Source organism: Struthio camelus, chromosome 5 (assembly GCF_040807025.1).
Source record: "Struthio camelus isolate bStrCam1 chromosome 5, bStrCam1.hap1, whole genome shotgun sequence".
NCBI classification, from domain to species: domain Eukaryota; kingdom Metazoa; phylum Chordata; class Aves; order Struthioniformes; family Struthionidae; genus Struthio; species Struthio camelus.
Window position 1 is genome coordinate 16026289 of NC_090946.1, and position 20208 is coordinate 16046496.

The 20208-nt window shown below is 49.5% G+C and overlaps 2 protein-coding genes across 10 annotated transcripts in view; both read left to right on the forward strand.

The window, feature by feature from the left end:
- The window catches only part of PHRF1 (PHD and ring finger domains 1), a 32137-nt gene extending 24644 nt beyond the window's left edge, over positions 1–7493 (forward strand). For both annotated transcript variants that reach the window (XM_068944705.1, XM_068944704.1), the window contains exons 14-18: positions 672–3449; positions 4181–4257; positions 4869–5129; positions 5476–5604; positions 6497–7493. In XM_068944705.1, the coding sequence (XP_068800806.1) occupies positions 672–3449; positions 4181–4257; positions 4869–5129; positions 5476–5604; positions 6497–6631 (3380 nt within the window). In that variant the 3' untranslated portion in view covers positions 6632–7493. The remainder of the gene's footprint in view (positions 1–671; positions 3450–4180; positions 4258–4868; positions 5130–5475; positions 5605–6496) is intronic.
- Positions 7494–7623: 130 nt separating this feature from the next.
- LOC104143720 (malignant fibrous histiocytoma-amplified sequence 1 homolog) lies at positions 7624–20031 on the forward strand. 8 transcript variants are annotated; one of them, XM_068944709.1, is made up of 11 exons: positions 7624–9171; positions 11538–12417; positions 13063–13354; positions 14590–14776; positions 16142–16332; positions 16446–16933; positions 17735–17892; positions 18447–18606; positions 19131–19201; positions 19552–19658; positions 19890–20031. In XM_068944709.1, exons 2-11 carry the CDS (start codon positions 11624–11626, stop codon positions 19905–19907), a joined length of 2466 nt encoding a protein of 821 aa, XP_068800810.1. In that variant the 5' UTR covers positions 7624–9171; positions 11538–11623; the 3' UTR covers positions 19908–20031. The 8 variants fall into 8 exon arrangements, 6 of the variants coding, with proteins under 6 accessions (XP_068800810.1, XP_068800811.1, XP_068800807.1 ...); XM_068944710.1 differs by having other exon boundaries at positions 7624–9166; XM_068944706.1 differs by lacking the exon at positions 7624–9171 and adding an exon at positions 9181–10419 and having other exon boundaries at positions 10897–12417.
- The last annotated feature ends 177 nt before the right edge of the window (positions 20032–20208 follow it).

Sequence of the window (20208 nt, forward strand, 5' to 3'; positions counted from 1 at the left end):
TACTCCGAGTAATAATATTCTCATGTGTGGAGCTTCAGTGTTATTGGAGGATTTTTTTTTTTTCTTTAAACTAGGTAGTTTTCTGTCTTCAAAAACACCGTGCGTAGTTTTATCCTTTGCTATAAATAGTGGAAGGTTAGATGGAGCAGAGGTATCTTAGTATCCAGTTCTTCTGGTGGTACTTCTGCCTTGCTTCCTTGCCTGTGAACTGTATTTTGACTTGAAGAGTAGCAATAAGGACCTTGGCAAGATGTTTCTTTTCAAAAGATATGACTCTAGAATACTCTTGGCATGGTCTTATTGGGAAAGAATCCCATCAAATTAAAACTTCAAGCACTATTTTTCAAATAAGTACCCGTAACATCCTCTGCTGCACTGCCCACAGTAGTTCTTATGATCCAGCCTACTATGGGCTAACAGACATGAATCTAGTGACATCTACAGAACAGGATAATTTATTTCCTAAATATTCTTTACCTCAAAGATGCAGATGTCTGGCATTAAATATGTTGAGTGTGTGATAAAATAGTAACTATTGGGCTGTCTTATTGCTGTTTGGTATGTCCGCAAGCCAAAGCGGAACTTAAGTGATTAGCTCTCTGCTTTGAATGTTGGGGGGAAAGTGCCTGAATATGTATTGAACGGCTTAATTGTTTTCTTGTATGACATAGCTCCACTTCCTAGAAAGTCAACGAGCGACTCCAGAGCGGATGATGGTTCAGGACGTAACCTTCAAACAAGTGCAGTGCACTCAGGGACCACAACAAGCGGCTCCGTTGCTGGACCTTCAGTTTCCTCGGGGCTGAATCCTCACACCAGACCCACCTCATCAAGCTTGTTTTCATCACCTTTGCCCTCACTGAGCAAGACTGAGCCCGCAGCAAACCCTGCACAGACTACATCAGAAAAGGCGACTGAATATTCACTGATGCCCAGATCTGTTCAGACTCACAGTGTGCCTGGTCTGAGCAGGCCTGGCTCCAAGTCAGATGAAATGCCCAGATTTAACGGAAACTCTAAACGCTCTGCACCCTCTGACGCGTCTTCAAAGACCCTGAACAGTAACTTGAATTCCAGCTCAAAAGCTGTAAATGTGAGGCAGCCATTAAAACCACCTCCCAAGAGAATTGATATCTTTGAGCTTCCCAGGATACCAAAGATTAAAAAGGACACCAGCAGTAAGCACGTGGAACCAGAACCCGCAGGAAGCCAAAGCTGTGACATCCCTAGCTCCTGTATAACCCAGCTGACTGGCAAAGAGAGCACTAATCAGCCGGCTAAGGGTAGCAAAGTGGAGAGTCAGAAGTCAAATGCCAAGGAATCTCAGCAGCAAATGCGTACGAGTGGGGTGTCTTTTTCTACCAGTACAGGCACGTATAGCAGTTCATCACTGCTGGGCCCTTCAAGGGGCAAAGGCCCAAGCTCTTTTGAGAGTTTTAAAATTAATATTCCTGGAAATGCAGGACATCCCAGCAGACTGTCTAACCCAGGATTTTGTAACACCTTCCGCCCTGTTGACGATAAAGTGCAGCAGAAGGAGAGTTCTTCACCTCTTTTCTCAGTTAAGAAAAAACAGATCAAAAGTGAAATATATGATCCCTTTGAGCCAACAGGGTCAGACTCAAGTTCAGCAAACAGCAGTCCTGAAAGGCTTGGCTCAGGGATCCCGCTAACTAACATTACCAGGACTATTTCCATTGAAAATCCAAAAGTTCAAACATTTCAAACTGTCCGTCGTTTTACCCCTTACACAGTAGAAAATATATTTGGGTCTGGGGCTGAATCTGATGTACCATCTAGTAACACAGAGTCTCATGATGATGCAACACTAGAAAGTAGGATTGTAGAACAGATCTCTGATACAGAGGAACAAGAAAATATGGATGAGGAAGATTTTCTAAGCAGTCCTTGCACTGTTAAGCCAATTTCTAATGCAGAGCGTTTAAAGGAGGAAAGCAGAGAGGGTCCTAATGTGTTCTTTAACGCTGAAGAATTGATTAGACCCAATATTAATGTGAAACTAGAACCAGCTAGTCCATCAAAGAACGACGAGCAGCAAAAAGTCCAAAAAACAGAACAGACAGAGAGGCGATCGCGTTCCAGATCCTGTTCAGACTCCAGTTCCCGAAGCAAGAAGACGATGAAAAGGAAAAAGGCACTTGTCAAAGAGCGTAAGAGGTCCCGATCAGGATCTAGGGATAGAGCCCGCTCAAGGGACCGAAGTTCCAGGTCCACCTCTTGGTCAAGTGGAGAAGAGCCTAGCAAAACACACATGTTGAAACCTAAGAGCGGGAGGTCTTCTACTGACCGTTCCAGTAGTCATGAGCGATCTAAAAAAAAGAAAATGAAGGATAAAACCAAGGACAAAAAGGCAAAAACTTCCTGGTCTAGGGAGAGAAGGAAATCTAGGTCACGTTCAGGGAGCCCTGGAAGTACTTCTGAGTTTTATGAAAATAGGAAAAAGAAAAGACGGTCTCGATCAAGATCAAGACGGAGGGGACGTTCCCGATCAAATAGTATTGAGCGGACCAAGAGGCGGAAACATAGGGCGGACAAAAGCTATGAGAGATACGACAAAGATAGTAGCTTGAGGTCCAGGGAGAGAAAGAGATCAAGATCCAGGTCTCGGGAGAGGAGAAAGTGGAGGTCTCGGTCTCGCTCTGCTTCTCGGTCTCGGGAGCACAAAAGCACCAAGGCGAAGGAGAAGAGACCACGATCGAGATCACGCTCTAAAGAGCGGAAACACAAATCGAAAGAGACCTCGCTTCCTCCTGCCCCAGAAAAGGATGAAAAACCTCCAGTAGAAAGTATATCCAGGTGTCTGGAGCAACCACATTCCTTCAAGCAAGAGCCTAAGGAGGAGCTAGCGCTAGAAGAGGTTTCCATAACCTTCCAACCAAACATCAAACTTGAGGAGGAAATACAGGCTGAGGTCCCAGTACAACTGAGGGAGCCCCAAGAGAGTATAAAGGTGGAACAGATCTGTGAGGACATGACAAAGGAAGCTGCGTTCCCTGTGCCAGAGTACGCGAGCATTTCTGTTCCAATTGGCAGTGCGGATCCTTTACCTGAAAAGGAATTGATGAATAATAGTGATTCAGCAGCGCTTGGTAGCTGTAGCAATACAAACCTCGAGATTACAGTTAAAATAGAAAACACTGCTGTGTGTCCATCGTTGATGGAACCACCTCCAAAGGAGGAAGTCACCATGCAAGCTCAGGCTGAGGCTGCAGCAAATGAAAGCTCATCCAAAAGCAAAATAGCAGACTGTGTGAAAGATGTTAAAGATGAGTGCCTTGTGTCAAACGAAAAAGCCAGTCATTTCAATAAGCCTGAACTGGAGGTGGTACCTCAGGGTCCTGTGTTGAAATCTAAAGCACCAGTGAAAAGGGTTACCTGGAATCTTCAGGAGGAAGAAAGCGGTGCATTATCTGCCGGAAAAGCTCCTAGTAAGTCTGTCTTTGTCTTCAACGGGGGGGGGGGGGGGGGGGGGGGGGGGGAATAGCAGGTGAGGCAGGCCGTGTGAGGGTTGGGATTTAGGTAGCTGGCTAAATGTGGTTGTTGTGTAATAGGTTACTCTGTCCTCTGAGCTGGGTTGACGCTGGGTTTTGCAGTCCTGAAAGCCGGGCATTTTGCACTTGTCGAAATCATGAGGTCAGTTGCGTTAATGAGTCGGTAGGGGCAGGCTGAGGGTGCGTGCTGTCACTTAGCACAGCTCAGCTGGCAACTTGTTAAGCTGTGAAGCGTCTCCTGGACCAGGTCCCTGAACTAGCAGTCTACGATCTACACCTTCAGTTAGCTAGAATGACTTTTTTTCCTTGAAACTCTTTCAAATGTTTTGAAACTGAGCAGCATTGCACACCTCTGCAGTTCACCCTCGTGAACTCTGAGCTGAGGCTGCTGAAAAGGGTTTGGCTGGGACCCTCTGCTTTGAGTTGCCGAAGTTGTTTGTGTGGTTCTTGTTGGTTACTCTCATGCGAACGCTTTAAGAAGCAATGGCAGGAGTGGATGAGAAGTCTTCAATTAACAGAAGCTGTAAAACACTAATGCATTGTTAAAACCCTTTTATAGCCAGCCCTGTTGATAGACTTCTTGTTTTATAACTGGCTTTGAATCTTTGACCTACTGGGTTTATCTTGTTCTTCAATACTTCCTCTTTTTCTTCTCTTGGGGAACCTAGGGATGCCGTTTTACAGACTGCAGAGAGCAAAAGAAGGGGCCTGGAAAGCAGAGGACTTGAACCAAACATTAAATCAGGTGCAGTTAAATGAGCCTCCTCCAACCAATTATATGATTCCTGAGCCTATGTTTCCTGATCTAGATTCCTCTCAGGTTGGTTCCTTTTCCGGCAGCCAAATGTCGCGGAAGGCATCCCACCTCATCCGTGCCCTCGTTGTGCAACACCCTCCTCTCGTGGCAGAGGAGTTCTTCTGCGTGTAGTACATTTCATATAGCCCATACACCTCAGCAATCCTCTACTCATTTAATCTTTCAAGTGGTCCTTACAGTTGAAGAAGCACGTTTTCCTCTTATTTTGCACTACACGTGCAGCTTCAGTTTCCAGCATTTCTTTGTTGAACGATCGTGCTGTTTGAGAAGCTGCAGGCTATTCAGTGATCTGGCTGTAAAAATTGGCCTGCTGGCACTGAGTTTGTGCCATCGGTCTTTGTCTCCGTTATCCACCAGTGAAATGCTGAGTGGGGCTGGTGCTAGTTGCAGTTGCACAGAGACCTAGTTGAGGGAGTGGTCTTCGGCCTCCCTGGTTCAAATTAGTAATTACTTGCTTGTTTCAGTGGATAAAAGTTGCTTTGAAAATCCTGATCTGATCCTTCTAAGTACAAGCATTTACGAAATTGTCTGCTTCACAGGTGTACTGTCAAAACATACCTTTGACGCCACCTCTGCCCTCAAGCCTTCCCCCCTATGCACCTGTCAGCCAGCCCACGGTTCAGTTTATCATGCAGGGCAGTCTTCCAGCGCTGGGCTGCGTGGCAGGACAGAGCCTGACTCCGGAGCCAGGCAGCCTGGCTACTGCATCTGAACCGGGAATTCAAGCCGCTTCTGTTGGAAACACAGAAGAGAAGATGACAGCGCCTAAACCTCCAGTGGATAAAACAAAAAATGAAGAAGTGAGTAAATGCTGTCAAGTAGCAAATGCGTAACTAGAATTAGGCATGCAAGCCGCATTAAAGCCTCATTCTTTAACTGTACGGCGTTTTAAAAAAAAAAAAAACCACCTTCTTTAAAAACATTCTATGGCTTACACAAAGCAAGGGTTCCTTATAGCCCAAAGTGTGATTTGTCTCAGAACCGCAATTTGCGGTGAAGGAGATCGTTTTGAGCCTAGCTCTTACTTGGGTTGTTGAACTTGTGAAATGAGTCTTGGTTTTCATTGTTAGCTCCTTTCTAAGAGAACGAGGTTTTGAAAGCATTCCCTGAGCAACACAAGGTAATGAATTTCTCTTTGCTATGTAGTACATGAAGAAGCTTCACATGCAGGAAAGGGCTGTGGAAGAGGTGAAACTTGCTATTAAACCCTTTTACCAGAAGAGGGAGATTACGAAGGAGGAATATAAGAACATTCTCCGAAAAGCAGTGCAAAAGGTAAGGTGGCAGTGAACTGGAGTGAAGAGGAGGAGCTGTACAGACAGCTGAACAGGTGGCAGTACTTCAAATTGCACTTGCAAACTTCAGTAAAGACATGCTGTAACTGAGTAGCTGACCTGTGGACTCTAACTAAGACTCCGCAGTCTTTTAGTGAAGCAGTAGTTGCTTTAACCAGGGTTGAGCGTGCCCTTTGAGAGCTGCTGGGTTGTTTGTTTTATAAGATCATGTTTTCAGCGGCTGAGAACATTGCTAAACTTAAGCTGCCTGTCCTGAAGCATCACATGGCATGTGTCTTGGGAATGGACAAATCTTTCTGGGTAGGAACTTTGGCCAGAAGGCTCAAGCTGTTTCTGATTAAAAGTTAAAAGATACTTTTGGTGTTAAAATCTGCTAACACTTTCTGCTGGGCACCTGTAGCGTCCCTGTACTTGGGAGGAGTTTGGCTGACATTGACTTTGGTCTCAAATCTTAGTGCTGACCAGACTGTGGTTTAAAAAATACGTGATGAGCAGGTGACTGCGTGTGATCTTGTGAGAACGAGTAATGACCGTGCGGTCAAGGCAGTTAAATGATGCCTCACAGAAGAAGACAAATGTGATATGACTTTTGCTCAAATGCATTTAGACCAAGATCTCAGTTGTACATACTGCAAATAAACATGGAGGGTAGACCTAGAGATAGTGCGAGGTTGCTGTAAACCACGCAAGGCAGGTTGAGAGCTGTCTTACCTTTGTGTTTTCTGCTTTATGTATCCTGCTACGTGATTTTAATGCCTCTGCAGGACTCAGTCCTGCTAGGGAGCCTAGGGTTTCCTGATTGTTTGTCCATCATCTGCCTGAAGGACTGTAGTACCGTTAACTAGCTGAATGCCATTTCTCATCCTTTGTAGATCTGCCACAGCAAAAGTGGCGAAATCAACCCTATGAAGGTAGCCAATCTGGTAAAGGCGTATGTGGAAAAATACAAACACATGAGGAAGCATAAGAAGCCTGACGGTGAAGATGCACGTGAAATGGAAAACTGAGAACGAGCCAGAGCCAGTGTGACTTGGACTGAACTTACTCTGGCTGAGAACGTTATTCCAGAGGGAATAATAGATCTGCAATTGCATCTCATTGAAAGCAAAGTGCAGAGAAGCAAGATGCTAATAGGATTTACCTGCTGAATCTACTTTTGAATTGTTTCCATATGGGAATGAACTTGAGGTTTTTTTTTTGTTGTTGTTGTTTTTTTTTTTTTTGGATTGCCTACAGATGTAGAACTAACTAATAATCATCAGATGCCTCAGACCAGCAGAGTAATTCCAGGGGAAACACAGAAGAGATTAACGTTTGGGACTCCCAAATTGCTGCAGTTTTCAGGGTTACTTTAAATTACAATTTTGGGCTGTGCACCTGTCTCGCTAAAAGTTTGAAACTGGACACCGCTTTTCATATACAGTATATCGAGATCTATGTACTGTTTCCCTTATGTTTATTTATCAAATATGGATTGTCTTTAGAAACTCCTGATTTGATACTTGAAATGTGGTATTTTTAGCCCGCTCGATGGTGAGCGAAGCTTTACTCGCTCTGTCATTTGGGGATTGCAAAAGTGAGCTAACCTTTATAAATTGACTTCAGAAACACTGCTTAAGCTGTGGTGTTTATTTACGTTTTGTTGAAAGTATCTTGTTAGTGAAGAGTTTAATTTTGGGGTGGGAGATTATGTTGCACTTCTGTAAATAATGCACTGATGGCTGGTTTTGTGTCTGCCTTTCAGGAAAAAAAGAGGCAAAAAGCAAACATTGTGAATTTTCAGTACAAGCTTGAGGGATAAGGTGAACTGATGTACAAAGCAGAAATGTGACAGAATTTATAAAGTTATTTTGAATGGTTTTAGTCCTACAGCAGGTGTCATTTGTTTGTCTTACAGCTGCCCCTTTCACTGGCTGTCCTGTATAAACCTGCACACTTGGCTCTTACTTGAGGACTACTGTGTTTCTAGAAGAGGACTGGAGTTGGAGAAGTAATTCTTCCTCCTCTGTAGGAGGACTGCTTTACATCTGAAGAAGCAAAGGAGACTAGCATGTGCAATGACTTCATCTTGCTTCCCTTAAAAGCACTTCTTGTTCACATGTACTGCAGAGCAACTTATTTTTTTTTAGTGCACATCTGAAAAATAGTGACTGACAAATACATTCAGCACTTGGCAAAAGCCATCATTCCCCATATTCTTATGTTTAGGAAGAGAGAAGGTATTTAATAGGGAAGCTAAAGAGAGAAACAATAGTTTACAACTTAGAAACTCTTTCCCTTTAATGGGAGCTGAGCGCATTTGGAAAGTATCTTCTTTGAGGATAGTCTTGTTTGCTCGTCTGCAAAGAGCCAACAACTGGGGCGTCTCTTAGATCATCTTTAATTTTAATGATCTAATAACCCCTAAGATACTTTTGAACTCTCTCTCTCTCTCTCTCTCTAGCGCTACACACACACACACACACACACACACACACACACACACACACAGGTACGTGTGTGTGAATATACATACATACAATGAGTAGCTCACAAATAGCCAGATCTTTGATCACCTGCTGGTTTTCCTCACTTTTCAGTGAACTCTCACTTCTAGCATGAGCTTCCCTGACTGCCTGCTGTGACTTTTGACTGTGGTTCCAATTTGGAGACTTTTAACTGAACAAGCCCATGCGCCCGGACTAGGTGCACTGCCAAAATACTTATCTCACTCCCATGATTCACTTTCCTAGAGATGGGCTTATAGCCAAACCCCAGGCATTGTGGAAGCGGCCTTCCCTTGGCTCAGGTTGCCCTTTCACGCAGGAAGCAAACGGAACGGAGTACGATGGATTGATAACTCTTGGCTTTCTTTGGAGATTTTAGAGCGAAGCCTCTTGTTAGACGTGTTATTCTCCGTAAGACTGCAAAAGAATATCTAGATGAGAGGCGAGTTTTGGTTTTAAACCTGGACTTGTAGCTAGAGCATATACCTAGCAGATGGGTGCAGGGGTTGAAAACCTAAGTGCTCCTCATTAGGTTTCTTGACAAAATAAAGTTCAGAGACCTTTATGGCAATGTTGGCACGAGATTAAGCAAGCATCATCTAGTTGGGAGCGCGCTCAGGCTGAAAATGAGAAGCCTTCAGCTTTATCAGAGGGAACGATTCTGGAATAACCTGCCACCAGAAATAAGAAAGAGTAGCTAGTTTGAAAACAGAGCTTGACCAGATAATGGAAGGAATTACACTGTTGAGCAGGAACTCCGTTTCAGTCTGTTTTGCTCCTCTGAGTGAATCACTGCTTTAAATTTTTGTTTGGTGTTAGCTTTGACTTAGCAAGAAAGATGACAGCCTGTTGCAAGCTAAACTAGAAATGCATGTACTGTAACAACTGTTAAATCTCACTTTTTGCATCTGACGTTGCCCAGAGGAGGGAGGAAGTGGAAAAAATGCACATTGTGCAAGCGCTTTCCCTGAAGTTACATGAGCAAGAACTCTGGTTCTTTCTTTAATCCTATCTGCTGTTAAGAATAAATCCACTGCGTTGGAAGCCTGCCCTTGGGTGAGGTAATGGGAAGTGGATCTAAAAATGCTGCCTTCTGCCTGTGCCACGACACAGATTTTCCAGTATACTGCCTATTCTTTTGTGTGTGTTTGGTTGGTTGGTTTTTTGTCATTGTTTTGCTTCCCCCTCTGGATGACCCTCTTGGATCAGGTGCTGCCACCCGTTTAGTGAAAGCTTTTATTTATTCAGCACATGTAGTAAGTACTTGAGCAGTGTCACTCTTGGTTAGTGTTGTTTTCCTCCTCTGCAACAGCAGGAGTAACACCAAACAAAAGCTCCTTTGGCAAAGGCGCTGTGTGTGACAAGTTGACGCTACCACTGCTCTGCTACTGTCTTTGTCTCATGAGTGACCTCCAGAGCTGCGTCCAGGACATCGCTGATGGCCCTGGAAGAGGAGGTTTCTCGTTATAGAAATAAGCTCTCTGGGTTTTGGAAGGCAGCTCTGAAGAAGGAGTGTCCTGCCCTTAGTACTTAGTGTTTGCTAGGCTCACTGGTGCTGTTGTATGTATGGGTAAGAAAACGAGCGTAGAGCTAGGCGGCCCCAACCCCGGGCTGTGAAGGTGGGGGGCAGGGTGAGGGGAGCACTGCTCTTGCCTGGGTTGTCCTGTTTCAGCCCATCTACGGCCCCGTGCCACGCTGCTGGCCGTTGTGTGTGTATTTAGGGCTGTCGTATGTAGAGCCTGGCTAAGCAGTCGGGAAGTTGAGCCCAGGTTTTCACGTTTCAAGAAACGACCCTTTCCTTTGGAGCTGTGTTGGTTTGGATGGTTTATTGCACGCCGGGGCCAGGACCTTGGTTAGTCGCTGATTTCTGCCTGAGGAGTGACTCGCGATCCCTGAGATTCACGCATCGGGAGGAGAGCCGTCCCTTGCCCGCAAGGGAGATTCAGAAATAATTAGGTTACTATGCATTTTAACTGTTCTTCTGCTAAACGAGGGTAGGAAAAGAGAGTGCAAATACTGGAGGGCATGAGGAGGAACAGTTCCCGAGTCCTCCAAATTACAGGCAGCTGGAAATAAGAGGCTGGGATCCCTCTGCCTCAGTGCTTGTGTGTTGAGTTAGACTTTGGTTTCTGGCCAGAGGTGCTTGGATGGTTGGGGAGCTGCCCTGAGGATGGATGGAGAAAGAGAGGGTGGGGTTGCCAGGGCAGACCTCGGGAGGCGGGGAGCGAGATGAGGAAGCGAAAGGAGGAGGCCAAGTTAACCGGAGGATCCGGTGCTGTGCTGCAGAGCCATGGCCCAGCCCCGAGCCTGTGAGTAGCTGCCCCAGCTCTTTCTGCTGCGTGTGGGGCCCCGGTTCAGTGCCGCGGTGGGAGCCCTTGGCTTGTCTTTCCAAAGGAAAGAGAGAGAAGAGAGCAGGGTGTTTAGGAGAGGGTAAAATCTTTCTTTCCTCGGGGGCTAGTTGCCCGCTCCAGGTTTACATGGCGATGCTGAAAGCTGATGAGTCACTCCTGAGCGTTTGGCCTTGCGCAAGGAGATACCACGTTCGGTGTCACTTGGCAAGGAAGTGAAACGAGAGCAAGGGAGGAGAGAGAAGCAAGCTCGACTTTATTTTGGTTTAGCGTCCCTCGTCCCCAATTTCTTCCTGTGTGCAAATCTCTGTGCTCTAAATACCCTCCCTTTGGGGCTGGTCTGGCTGCACCGGCTGTGTGCAAGTCCCTTTTCCCACTTCCTCCCCGCAAGGGGACTGGACCCTGGTGTCTTCCTGATAAACTTGCTGACCTCCTCAGGCTGGCAGCAGCTCCTCGGAGACCAATAGCATCTAGAGGGCGAGGATGTGAGAGAGGGAAGTGCCTGAACTCAACAGCTCTGTCTCGTGTGCTGCGGTCTGGACCCCGGGAGCGGGCGGCAGCACGAGGGCTGGCTCAGCGAGTTGCTCAGAAGAGCTCTGCCTGGCCAGCCCCTGCTGAGAATGAGAAAGTACTGTCCACAAATGAGATGCGTCTGCTGCTGGAGCTCTCGGAGTGTCTTAGTGAGAAAAAAGCTGATAACGTGGCTCCTGGACTAATGGTCAAAACACGATGGGCACCGTTTCCCCTAGTGCTCCTGGTGCCAACAGTCCCAGCCAAGATAGCCAAGCTCCTCTTGCCTCTGCTTTTGTTTGCTCTCCTGAGAGAGCCCAGGAGCTGCTCCAACAGCAGGCTGAGCCCCGAGCTGGGGCCGTGCTGTTCCAACAGCTCCTCTCCTTGGCCTCCCCTTCTTCTTGCTGGGCAAAGCGATCCGAAAGTTGTGACGAGCTCGAGATCTCAAAGGAGCCAGGGGTCTGCTATCGTAAGGCTGAAAGTCTCCTTCCCAGCAGGCAAGAAAGCAGGCCGACGGCCGAGCGTGTGGTGCGTGGTCCTTAACCGCCTTTCCTGTCCCACACGTCCAGGTCAGGAGCAGGAGGAGGCTTTGCGTGAAGTGACTCTCTCTACCCAGAGGCTGCGAGTGCTGCCTCCAGCAGTCCTGAGCAACCCCATGCTGGAGAGCCTTGACCTCGACAGGAACAAACTCAAACACATCACCGGCGTTTCTAAGCTTTGCAACTTGAAGAAGTTGATACTCTCCAAGAACGAGATTGTGGACTTTCCAGATGAAATCCAGAGCCTGATCTATTTGGAGAAGCTGGAACTGAATCAGAACCAAATCCGGGTCATTCCAGAGGGGATTTTCTCCCATCTCTCCAGGCTCAAACACTTGCGGCTGAACAACAACCGTCTCTGTGCTCTCCCCAGGGACCTGGCAGCATGTCGAGGCAGTCTTCAGTATCTCAACCTGTCCAACAACTTGTTTCGAACCTTCCCCCAGCCTGTCCTGCAGCTGACGAGTTTACAAGAGCTCCACGTGCAGAATAATGCCCTTCGCCAGCTCCCCAGGGAGCTGTTTCAGGGGCAGTCCCTGAAAACGTTCAAGGCCAACGGGAACCCGCTCAGGGAGCCACCCAGTGAAGTGTGCGCTGGTGGCATCCAGCAGATCATGAATTACTTCACACAGCTGCAAGACTGTTCGGGGCAGGAGGACAAGAGGGTCAAGACCATGTTCCTGGGGGCTTCGCTGGCAGGAAAATCTACCATTTGCAAAAGCCTGAAGCAGGGGCAAACCGAACTGGTGCCCGAGGAAGAGCGAACGGTTGGGATCGAGATCAGTGAATTTCGGATTGAGGACTTCACTTTTCTCTTCTGGGACTTTGCTGGCCAGCTGGAGTATTACATGACTCACCATGTGTTCATCACCCCACAGGCACTTGTCATCCTTGTCATCAATCTCCGCATGTAAGTACTGTGCAGGTTTGAATTCAAAGTGGGCAGGAGAAAAAAAATGGGTCTGAGTTGGGGAAGCTTCCTTCTGCTCTGGTTCAGTGCCCTTTCCATGAGACCTTGATGTTTGGTCTTTTTTCCACTGGAGTAACTAACTCCCTCTCTTCCCCTTCTTGGAGATCATGCTTTCTATTAAACCACTAGATCTGTCATCACCTTGCCTAAGCCTTCTGTTTTGAGAGGTTAGGGAAGTACTGACTGACTTGCTGTGTGACAATTCACCCCGATCTAAATGGCTCCTACCTCCGCTTCCTGCGTTGAAAATACCTCTACGAGCGCCGCGCTTCTCTTCCAGTGATCCTGGAAAGCAGAGGGAGCGTCAGGCTTGGGCTTTTTTTTTTTTTTACAGAGGGATCCTCTCATGCGCAGCAGAGAGGCTCTGGGGCAGCCCCCAGCTTTAGTCAACTTAACTTACAGAAAGGAAACTGGTAGCCCTGGGCTTGGGTAGGGCCCAGGGCAACATTTAGGAGATGTGGGCTCTTCTCTAGTCAATCCCTGGGACAACGCAGGGCACCTCATTAGGCTTGTGCTGGTGGGAGCTGGCTGAAGACTCAGAGGGGTGGCTATGAATTTGGTGAGACTTTCCCCCTCTCTTCCCAGGTACAAAACTAATGACGACACCTTCAAGGACCTCGTGGGTTTCTGGATCAACAACCTGTCCATGCGAGCGCCAAACTCGGTGGTGCTCCCTGTGGGGACCCACACTGATTGTTGCCAGGAGGGGGAAGTGGAGGAGAAGAGAGGCCACATCATGTCTAAGATTGCAGCCATGCTGGAGGAGAGGAAGAGCAACCTCTCCCATTTCATTGACAACCTGGAAGGCAGTGAGGAGTCCGAATTTTACATGGACCAGTGGGAGAAGCTGAAGGAGATGGAGAACTGCATGTTAACCGTAGGGCTGAGGTTATTGTAGATTTGCTGCAGCTATAAGGGAACTGCGCAAGTTCTCCGGGTTTGGGTTTGCCGCCTTTGGTGGGTTTAGTTGGGTGGCTGAAGCCACGATGGTTCCTCGCTGTCTGCTTTCGTCTCTAGCAGCAGCTGCTGTCGCTGTTGCTGGGGCAGCTGAAGGGTGCCCGTTCCCAGGCTGTTGTGGTTCACAGCCTGGTGCGTTAATGGCGACAGTCACCCGTTGCTAATGCATCAGGCTGTTGCCTGCAGCAGCTTGCCTGGTGGCGGTGCCCACAGGTGGACGCACAAACAGCAGGGCAGTAACTGCTGGTGATTCCCGGTCACTTCTTTGTGACGGGCTATCTCTGGTTGAGGCTTGTAGCAAATGCCTGGGGAGAGGTGTGTCTTATTTGATTTGTGGTGGGGGAGGGGGGTTGATTTTTTCCGTTCACAAATCTGCAGTGTTCCTTTTTTGGTTTCCTGAGGGGTTTAGCGTCCTGAAGTCCTATGTCAGGTTGTTCAGCAGATTAACTGCTTGTTGTGTGAACAAATATCTCCTTTGGCTCTTCAAAGGAGAGAAATGTTAACAAGACATTTCTCTTGCAAGCCCCAAGGTGCAGGTCACTGCCTTGCTGTGGTGTGGTCTGCGCTAGAGAGTTAAAGACTGAGACATGAGGAGGTGCCCTTCCCATGCCGAGGGTGCAGCGTCCAGCGTCCAACTGGACGTGTCTCTGTGAGCAGGGTTCCTCCCCCTCTCTGCTTCCTGCTAGTCGATTGTTGTGGAATTGCAGAGCAGCCCCGGCGGGAAGGGACTGTAGGAGGTGTCCAGGCCAACCTCCTGCTCCGAGGTGGGTCAGTGGTGAGTTCAGACCAGGAAGCTCAGCGCTTGGCCTGGCCGGGTCTCGAAAACCTCTGAGGATGCGGATGGCGCAGCCTCGCTGGGCAACCTGTTCCCACTGCCTGGGTTTCCTTATGTCGAGTTAGGCATCTGCTGTTTTATGTATGACCTTTGGCTCTCATCGTCCTGCCATACGCTTCTGTAAAGAGCCTTGCTCCATCTTCTCAGTAACCTCTTAAGTACTGGGAGGCTGTTAGTAGTCCCCCCCACTTCACCTCGCAGGTGAAAAAAAGCCCCTTTACCTCGACTTCTCCTCGCAAGGTATGTGCTCCAGCACCCTGGCCATTGTGGTGGCCTCTGCTGGACTTGCTTTTGGTAGGCACGTGCTTTTTCTATTCCAGATTTTAAACTTAGTTCCTGTCAACTGCACCGATCGCCGCGATATCAAAAAGCTCGAAGCCGTTATTCTGGAGCATGTGAAAAATGAGGAGCTCTTCCCTGAGGTCATCCGAGTGCTGCCCCCCGTCTACAGGCAAGTGGAAGCCGCGATTGTGGATGTCGCGCAGAGCGAGGAGACGGCGGATCACGGTGAGAAGGCGGCGCCTTCCGCACCTTCCTGCAGGGGCCCTGCTGTCCCGCTGGTGGGAGAGGCTGTCTCTGTTCTCTGTACCTGCTGGCCCCCACTGCCTGGAGGGGCAGTAGCTGTTGAGGAACTTGCAGTGTTGTTGCTGGAGTGGTCCCATTACCTGGCTCTAGTTGCGCTATTTGTGCTGCCCTAAGTTGCAAGTGACAGCTGTCTGGAGCCAGCTGGGAAAGGCTGACGTCAGGACCGGTTCAGAGCTCCTAGGCGTGGTGTTACCTGGGGGTGAGCCGCTACAGTTACTCTTACACGGATTCAGAGCACCCAAAGGACCCGCAGGCCCAGTGTCCTATCGGACTGGTATTATCGAGCATCTGCCCGAAAGGCAGGTGGCTAGGGTCCTCCTTCAGCTTCTACTTCTGTTTCAGCTGAAAGTGGTTTCATATTTTGAATTCCACCCAGTGCCAGACTTCATGCTGGAGATAATGGGAGAGGGCGGAGGGTGGTTGGATCCGCGAGCAATCTCCTTGCAGGTTCCCGGTGAAAGCTGGCTCCTTCTACTCCATGCACTGGGTGGCCAACACTTGTCCTAAGAAAAGGACAAGTGCTTGTTCACCTGAAGACCCTGCCAGCATCTGGCAAGCTGTGGCTTGGTACGCCCTGAGCTGACAGATGCATACAGTTGTCCGTACGCTTCTTTTCATTAACTCTTGTTCTTTCTCCCCTTGGCCCTGTATGAACTTCTAAAATCCATAATGTCCTGCAGGAGGGAGCTCTGCAGCTTTAGTGTGTGTTGTGAGAAGTAATGCTTCTGTTTGGTTTCCAAACCTGTGTCCTGCTAGCCTTATTTAATGCCCCCTGGCAGGCTGCAGCCTCTCCTCTCTGTTTCCTGAGACTTCACAGGCAGCCTTGCCTCTTCGCTTACTTACCTAGAGCAGGTGATATGAACACTACCAAAAGTAGGTGCTCTCCCTGGCTCCCTTGTCTGCTGCAGGATCAGAGGGAGCAAAACAAGAGCTGCCTGTCTCTCTATGTCCTCTGCATGACTAACGGCAACCTGACGTTTAACTTGCAGTCAAAGGTTGTCTTACCTGGAAACAAGCCTACACTTTGAAATGTCAAAAAAAGTGTTAGCCTTGTTTTTCTGAAGCTCTGCTGAGGTTCTAGCAAGCCATCAGCTGCCTTGCTACAGTGGGACAGCTGAGGGTGGGCAAAGTGCTTTGGGGCGCAGCCGCTGAGCATCACGCTGGTCCCAGCGATGGCATGGCCTGTTTGACGTGCGGTATTGCTCGTGTTCGTTGGCTCTGTAAAGTGTGTCTGCCTCTGACTGCTGGCTTAGGTGGTGTGGTTAGAGTTCCTGTGCCTCCCTCCAGGCATGATGGACCTCCAGTACCTCCTCAGCAAACTCTCCCTTCGAGAGCATCTGGCCAACCTGGGCAGAGAACTTCTCCAGGATATCTTGCGGTACCTCCACCGCATCGGGCTTATCATATGGTATGAGGAAATCAAGCACCTGGAAAACACAGTTTTTCTCCAGCCTACCTTCCTTATAACTATGTTCAAGGTGAGTGTGGGGATTAGCACCGTCTTCTCTGCGTGGTCCAAGTTGTGCCAAGGCAGTGCATGCAGTTTTGCTCTTCTCATTGCAGCCCCTTCTCTCCCTTTCTTTCCACCTAGATCCTTGTAAGGTACCGCCTAGTCCAGCAGCTTGAGAGCATCTCTGTGGACACGCTCATAGGGGAACACGCTACCATCAGGGACAGGTCCAACTGGGTGTGGACCTTCAAGTCAAAGGCGATGCTGTGCCACCGGGCAGTGCGTGCTTTGGTCAAGTACCAGCTCTATTCGGAAGGGATGCAGGACATCTTTGAAGAAATAATGGGACGTGAGCCCCACAGAAGGAGAGGGAAACTGTTCAGTCTCCTGGAGCACTTTGAGATCTGCCTGGAAGTGAGGAAAGCTGAAGCTCTCAACCCGGAGGCCAGTGAGTTTGTGCCTGGGAAGCCATGGGAGACAACACAGGGCCATGGGGAGTCCTGGTACTTGTTCCCAACCTATCTGAACCAGACTGAAGAGGTTTCTGAGGTGTGGGGGGGAGATCACCCTGAGGACCTCCACATCCGGGCCTATTTCTCACCTGAAATACCTGAGGGCTTCTTTCAGAGGTAAGCAATAGTATCTGGCTTGTGCTGAGGTTGTGCGCTGTTCACCGGCTGGTCTGGTTGGGGATTGCTCAACATAGAGCTGATGTGGCTGTCAGCAAACCCTCAGCTGTAGAGAGAACATATCAGTTCGGGCGCTAGGCTGGGACTCAAGAGACCAGGGGTGGCTTCTCAGCTCTGTCACAGTCCTGTGGAGCCCTGGATTCACAGTCTGCACGTGAACAAAGATAATGCTCTTTTGTTTCACCTTTCATCTGAGGTGAGAGGGTTTTTTTTGTCAGGGACTTGACCGCAGGGTTAGCCTATCAACGCAGTTGGGAGAGGTGTCTCAGACCCAGCACAGTAGAGAGTTGAGGGTGGTCAAGTTTCTACGGGCGCTGTGACTAGTTCAATTTCTGGAAAGTCTCCTGTCTATTTGCGGTTCTTCTCTTGGCTTGTGTTCAGAAATCATCTGATGGCCAAATCTGGAAGCAGCTCTTGGCTTAAGAAAGAGGCTTTTGACTGCTGTCTTTTGGAGAGGATGGGAGTAGGTACTGGGAATCATGTGGCCTGACTCCTTCTCTAGCACTAGCCTTAGGAAGCTGGTGAATTTGCTCTAACAGCTAATTGTGGGCCTGATATTATCCTCAGCTCCTGCTGCTTGAGCAGTCAGTAGGAGAGGATCCTCCTTCAGTTTCTACTTTTGTTTCAGCTGAAATTGGTTTCATATTTTGAATTTCAGTCAATGCCAAGACTTCATGTTGGAGATAATGGGAGAGGGCGGAGGGTGGTTGAATCCTGAATCCACGGGCAATCTCCTTGCAGGTTCCTGGTGAAAGCTTGCTCCTTCTACTCCACACACTGGGTGGCCAAGGTGACCTGCCTGCTCATATGCAACGGCAAACCCTTGCTGATCAAAGAGAATAACCAGAGGGCCTACAGCTATCTGGAGCTCCGGTACAGAAAGCCAGCAGAAAGGAGGGGTAAGAGTCCTTGTCCTCGTGTTGCGCCCTAGCTGCCTTCTGCGTACGCGTGCTGCGCTTGCTTCGGGGCTCCCAGCCACGCACCTCTCCTTAGCACCCCCCACCTCCCCTCCTGTGGGTAAGGTTTCCCAGAAGCCTTTGCAGCACGCCCGAGTCTGGCCAGGGTCCTGTGAAGCCTCCGCACTTCAGCTGAACGTTCCCCTTTCTCCCTGTAACTTGTTTGTGGTTCTGCTCTCCAGGTATCAAATGAAAGTGGAAAGACAAATAGTTATTCCTCCTGAAGCAAACAGGTCATCCTCTCTCTGATCCCCCAGGGTCCCGGGAGAGCGTGGTCTTAGTCCACGTCTCCAAGTAATAGGCAGAAGCATCGTACGAGTTGAGGCTCTCCCTTTCCATGCAAATTTTCAGTTGCCCTGGGCCTTGGTTAGCGAGAGAAACTTTAGCTGGTTCAGCCGCTCTTTGGGCCGTCTGATGCAGGCAGGCTGCAAGCAATTCTTGTGTCACCTTTCGCCAGCGCCTATGAGTCATGGTGACTTTCTCCTTTCGTCTGATAGAGTTCCGGTTTGCCTGGGACTTCCTCATGGCCATTGTATTCATCAGCCAGAAGCTTTCAGAGGAGTGGCCAGGGCTGCATGTCTGCGTGAAGACGCCTTGCCGAACTGCTGGGTGTCCCGCGGAGCTTGTCTGGCCAGACACGGAGGGCAAAAACACGGTGTACGTAGTACGTCCTGTGGCCCTCGAGGCAGAGGGCTGGCGCCCAGCGGTTGTTCTTGCAGTGCCAGTGGGGCTGATGTGCTTTTAAAAGCCGCGTGAAAGCAGTCACAACACTTGCCAGGCCCCGTATTGTCCTTCTGAACGTAGCACTCTGTGTCCCTTGTGGTAATAGTTCACCGCGTGTAATCATATGGGACACCCGAGCAAGGAAAAAAAGGTGAAAAAAGCTGAAACTTGAGTGCTTAGGCATAAGGCATGTAACGTCCTCACTGATCCCATGCCTGAGCAGGGCCTGGGCAGCGCCTGATCTCCCCGATTTCACGCAGAAAGCCGAGAGCGCTTCCCCACCTCGGGCGCAGGGAGCTGGGTAACTCGGCAGCCCTCCCACCAGCTGGCCCTGCTGCACGCGGTACCTAGGCTCGGTATGGAAAGACAGAGCCTTTTCCGTAGCTTTTGGCATCATCTTTCCAAGGCAAGCGTTGAACTCCTGCTCATTCTTCCTCTGTGGGCTCTTTCCTTCAAAGGGCGAAGGAAGAAGTGAAAACCTGTGGGACGTGCAGCCATCGGTTTCGAGCGGAGCTGCTCTTACCCAGAGGTGAGGCCGGCGCTCACGTGGGGCTGGGGTGGGGGGCGGCCCAGGAGGAAAAGTCGCTCCTGTGTCCTGTGCAGATGCACAGAGGGGTTAAACCAGATGAGGAGTACGGGAGGGGAGGTTGGGAGGGGAGCCTGGGGAGGGAAGCTGGCATCTCGTCCCCTACTTTAAGCGCTTACTCCAAGCTCTTCCCCAGCGGTCTTTTTTTTTCCCCCTCTCTCTCTCTGGGATCAAAGTGGTTGATTTTTGCTGGCCTGTCACCAGTGAACTTTCCTGGCTTTGCAGAGCAGGGGGAATAATTGCAGGGTTTCGCGGTGCTGAGAGCTGATATCCACCCCGTTCTCCTCATGCAGTGCCCGGCCAGCCGGAGGCTCCCCCAGCGCAGCCCACCGCGTGCTATTACGTCACCAGCTACGGCACCGCGACCTTCGGACCCAGCAGCGTCCACGTGAACCGCCAGGTAAGGGGGCCGCGGCTCGGCGCGGCTCGCGTCCCCTTTCCCCTCGCCCCCAACCTCAGGGACGCACTGGCTCAGCTGCCTTCGGACTGGTTCTGGTTCCCCAGTTTGGACTGGGCTCTGGTTGTGAAGGTCTCGCTTGAGAAGCAGACGCCTGCAGTGCTTTCGAGGTGATTAGCTAGCCCTAAGCTCTCCGGTGCGCTTTGTAGCATAGTTCCCGTCTTACTTTTTCAGAACATCTCATGTGAGTAACTGGGCCAACAAGGAGGCACTTGTGGAAGAAGAATATTTTTTTTAGCCAAAGCCTAGCTGTCTTCAACGTGCTTTGCCTCCCGGTTTACAAGTCCTGTTTGCAATAAATAACCTCGTTAATGCATGCAGAGTCACTCTAATTCCTCAAAAGCCAGGGGAGAACGTGCTTATTATTCCTTCGGGACCAGCCAGGTGCCGGCAAGAGCAGGAGCAGGGAGCTCCCCTCCCAGCAGCGTAGCGAGCGCCTGCAGGAAGGAGGCATTAACAGAAGGCGGCGCAGGAACGGGGGGCAGCGTACGGG

Excerpts from the sequence above, each read along its gene's own strand:
- LOC104143720 (XM_068944706.1), top strand. The coding sequence starts at position 10,340 with ATGAGGAAGCGAAAGGAGGAGGCCAAGTTAACCGGAGGATCCGGTGCT. Across the intron at positions 16,934-17,734 it reads CCTGAGGGCTTCTTTCAGAG|GTTCCTGGTGAAAGCTTGCT; the intron begins GTAAGCAATAGT and ends ATCTCCTTGCAG. Across the intron at positions 19,202-19,551 it reads GGAGCTGCTCTTACCCAGAG|TGCCCGGCCAGCCGGAGGCT; the intron begins GTGAGGCCGGCG and ends CTCCTCATGCAG.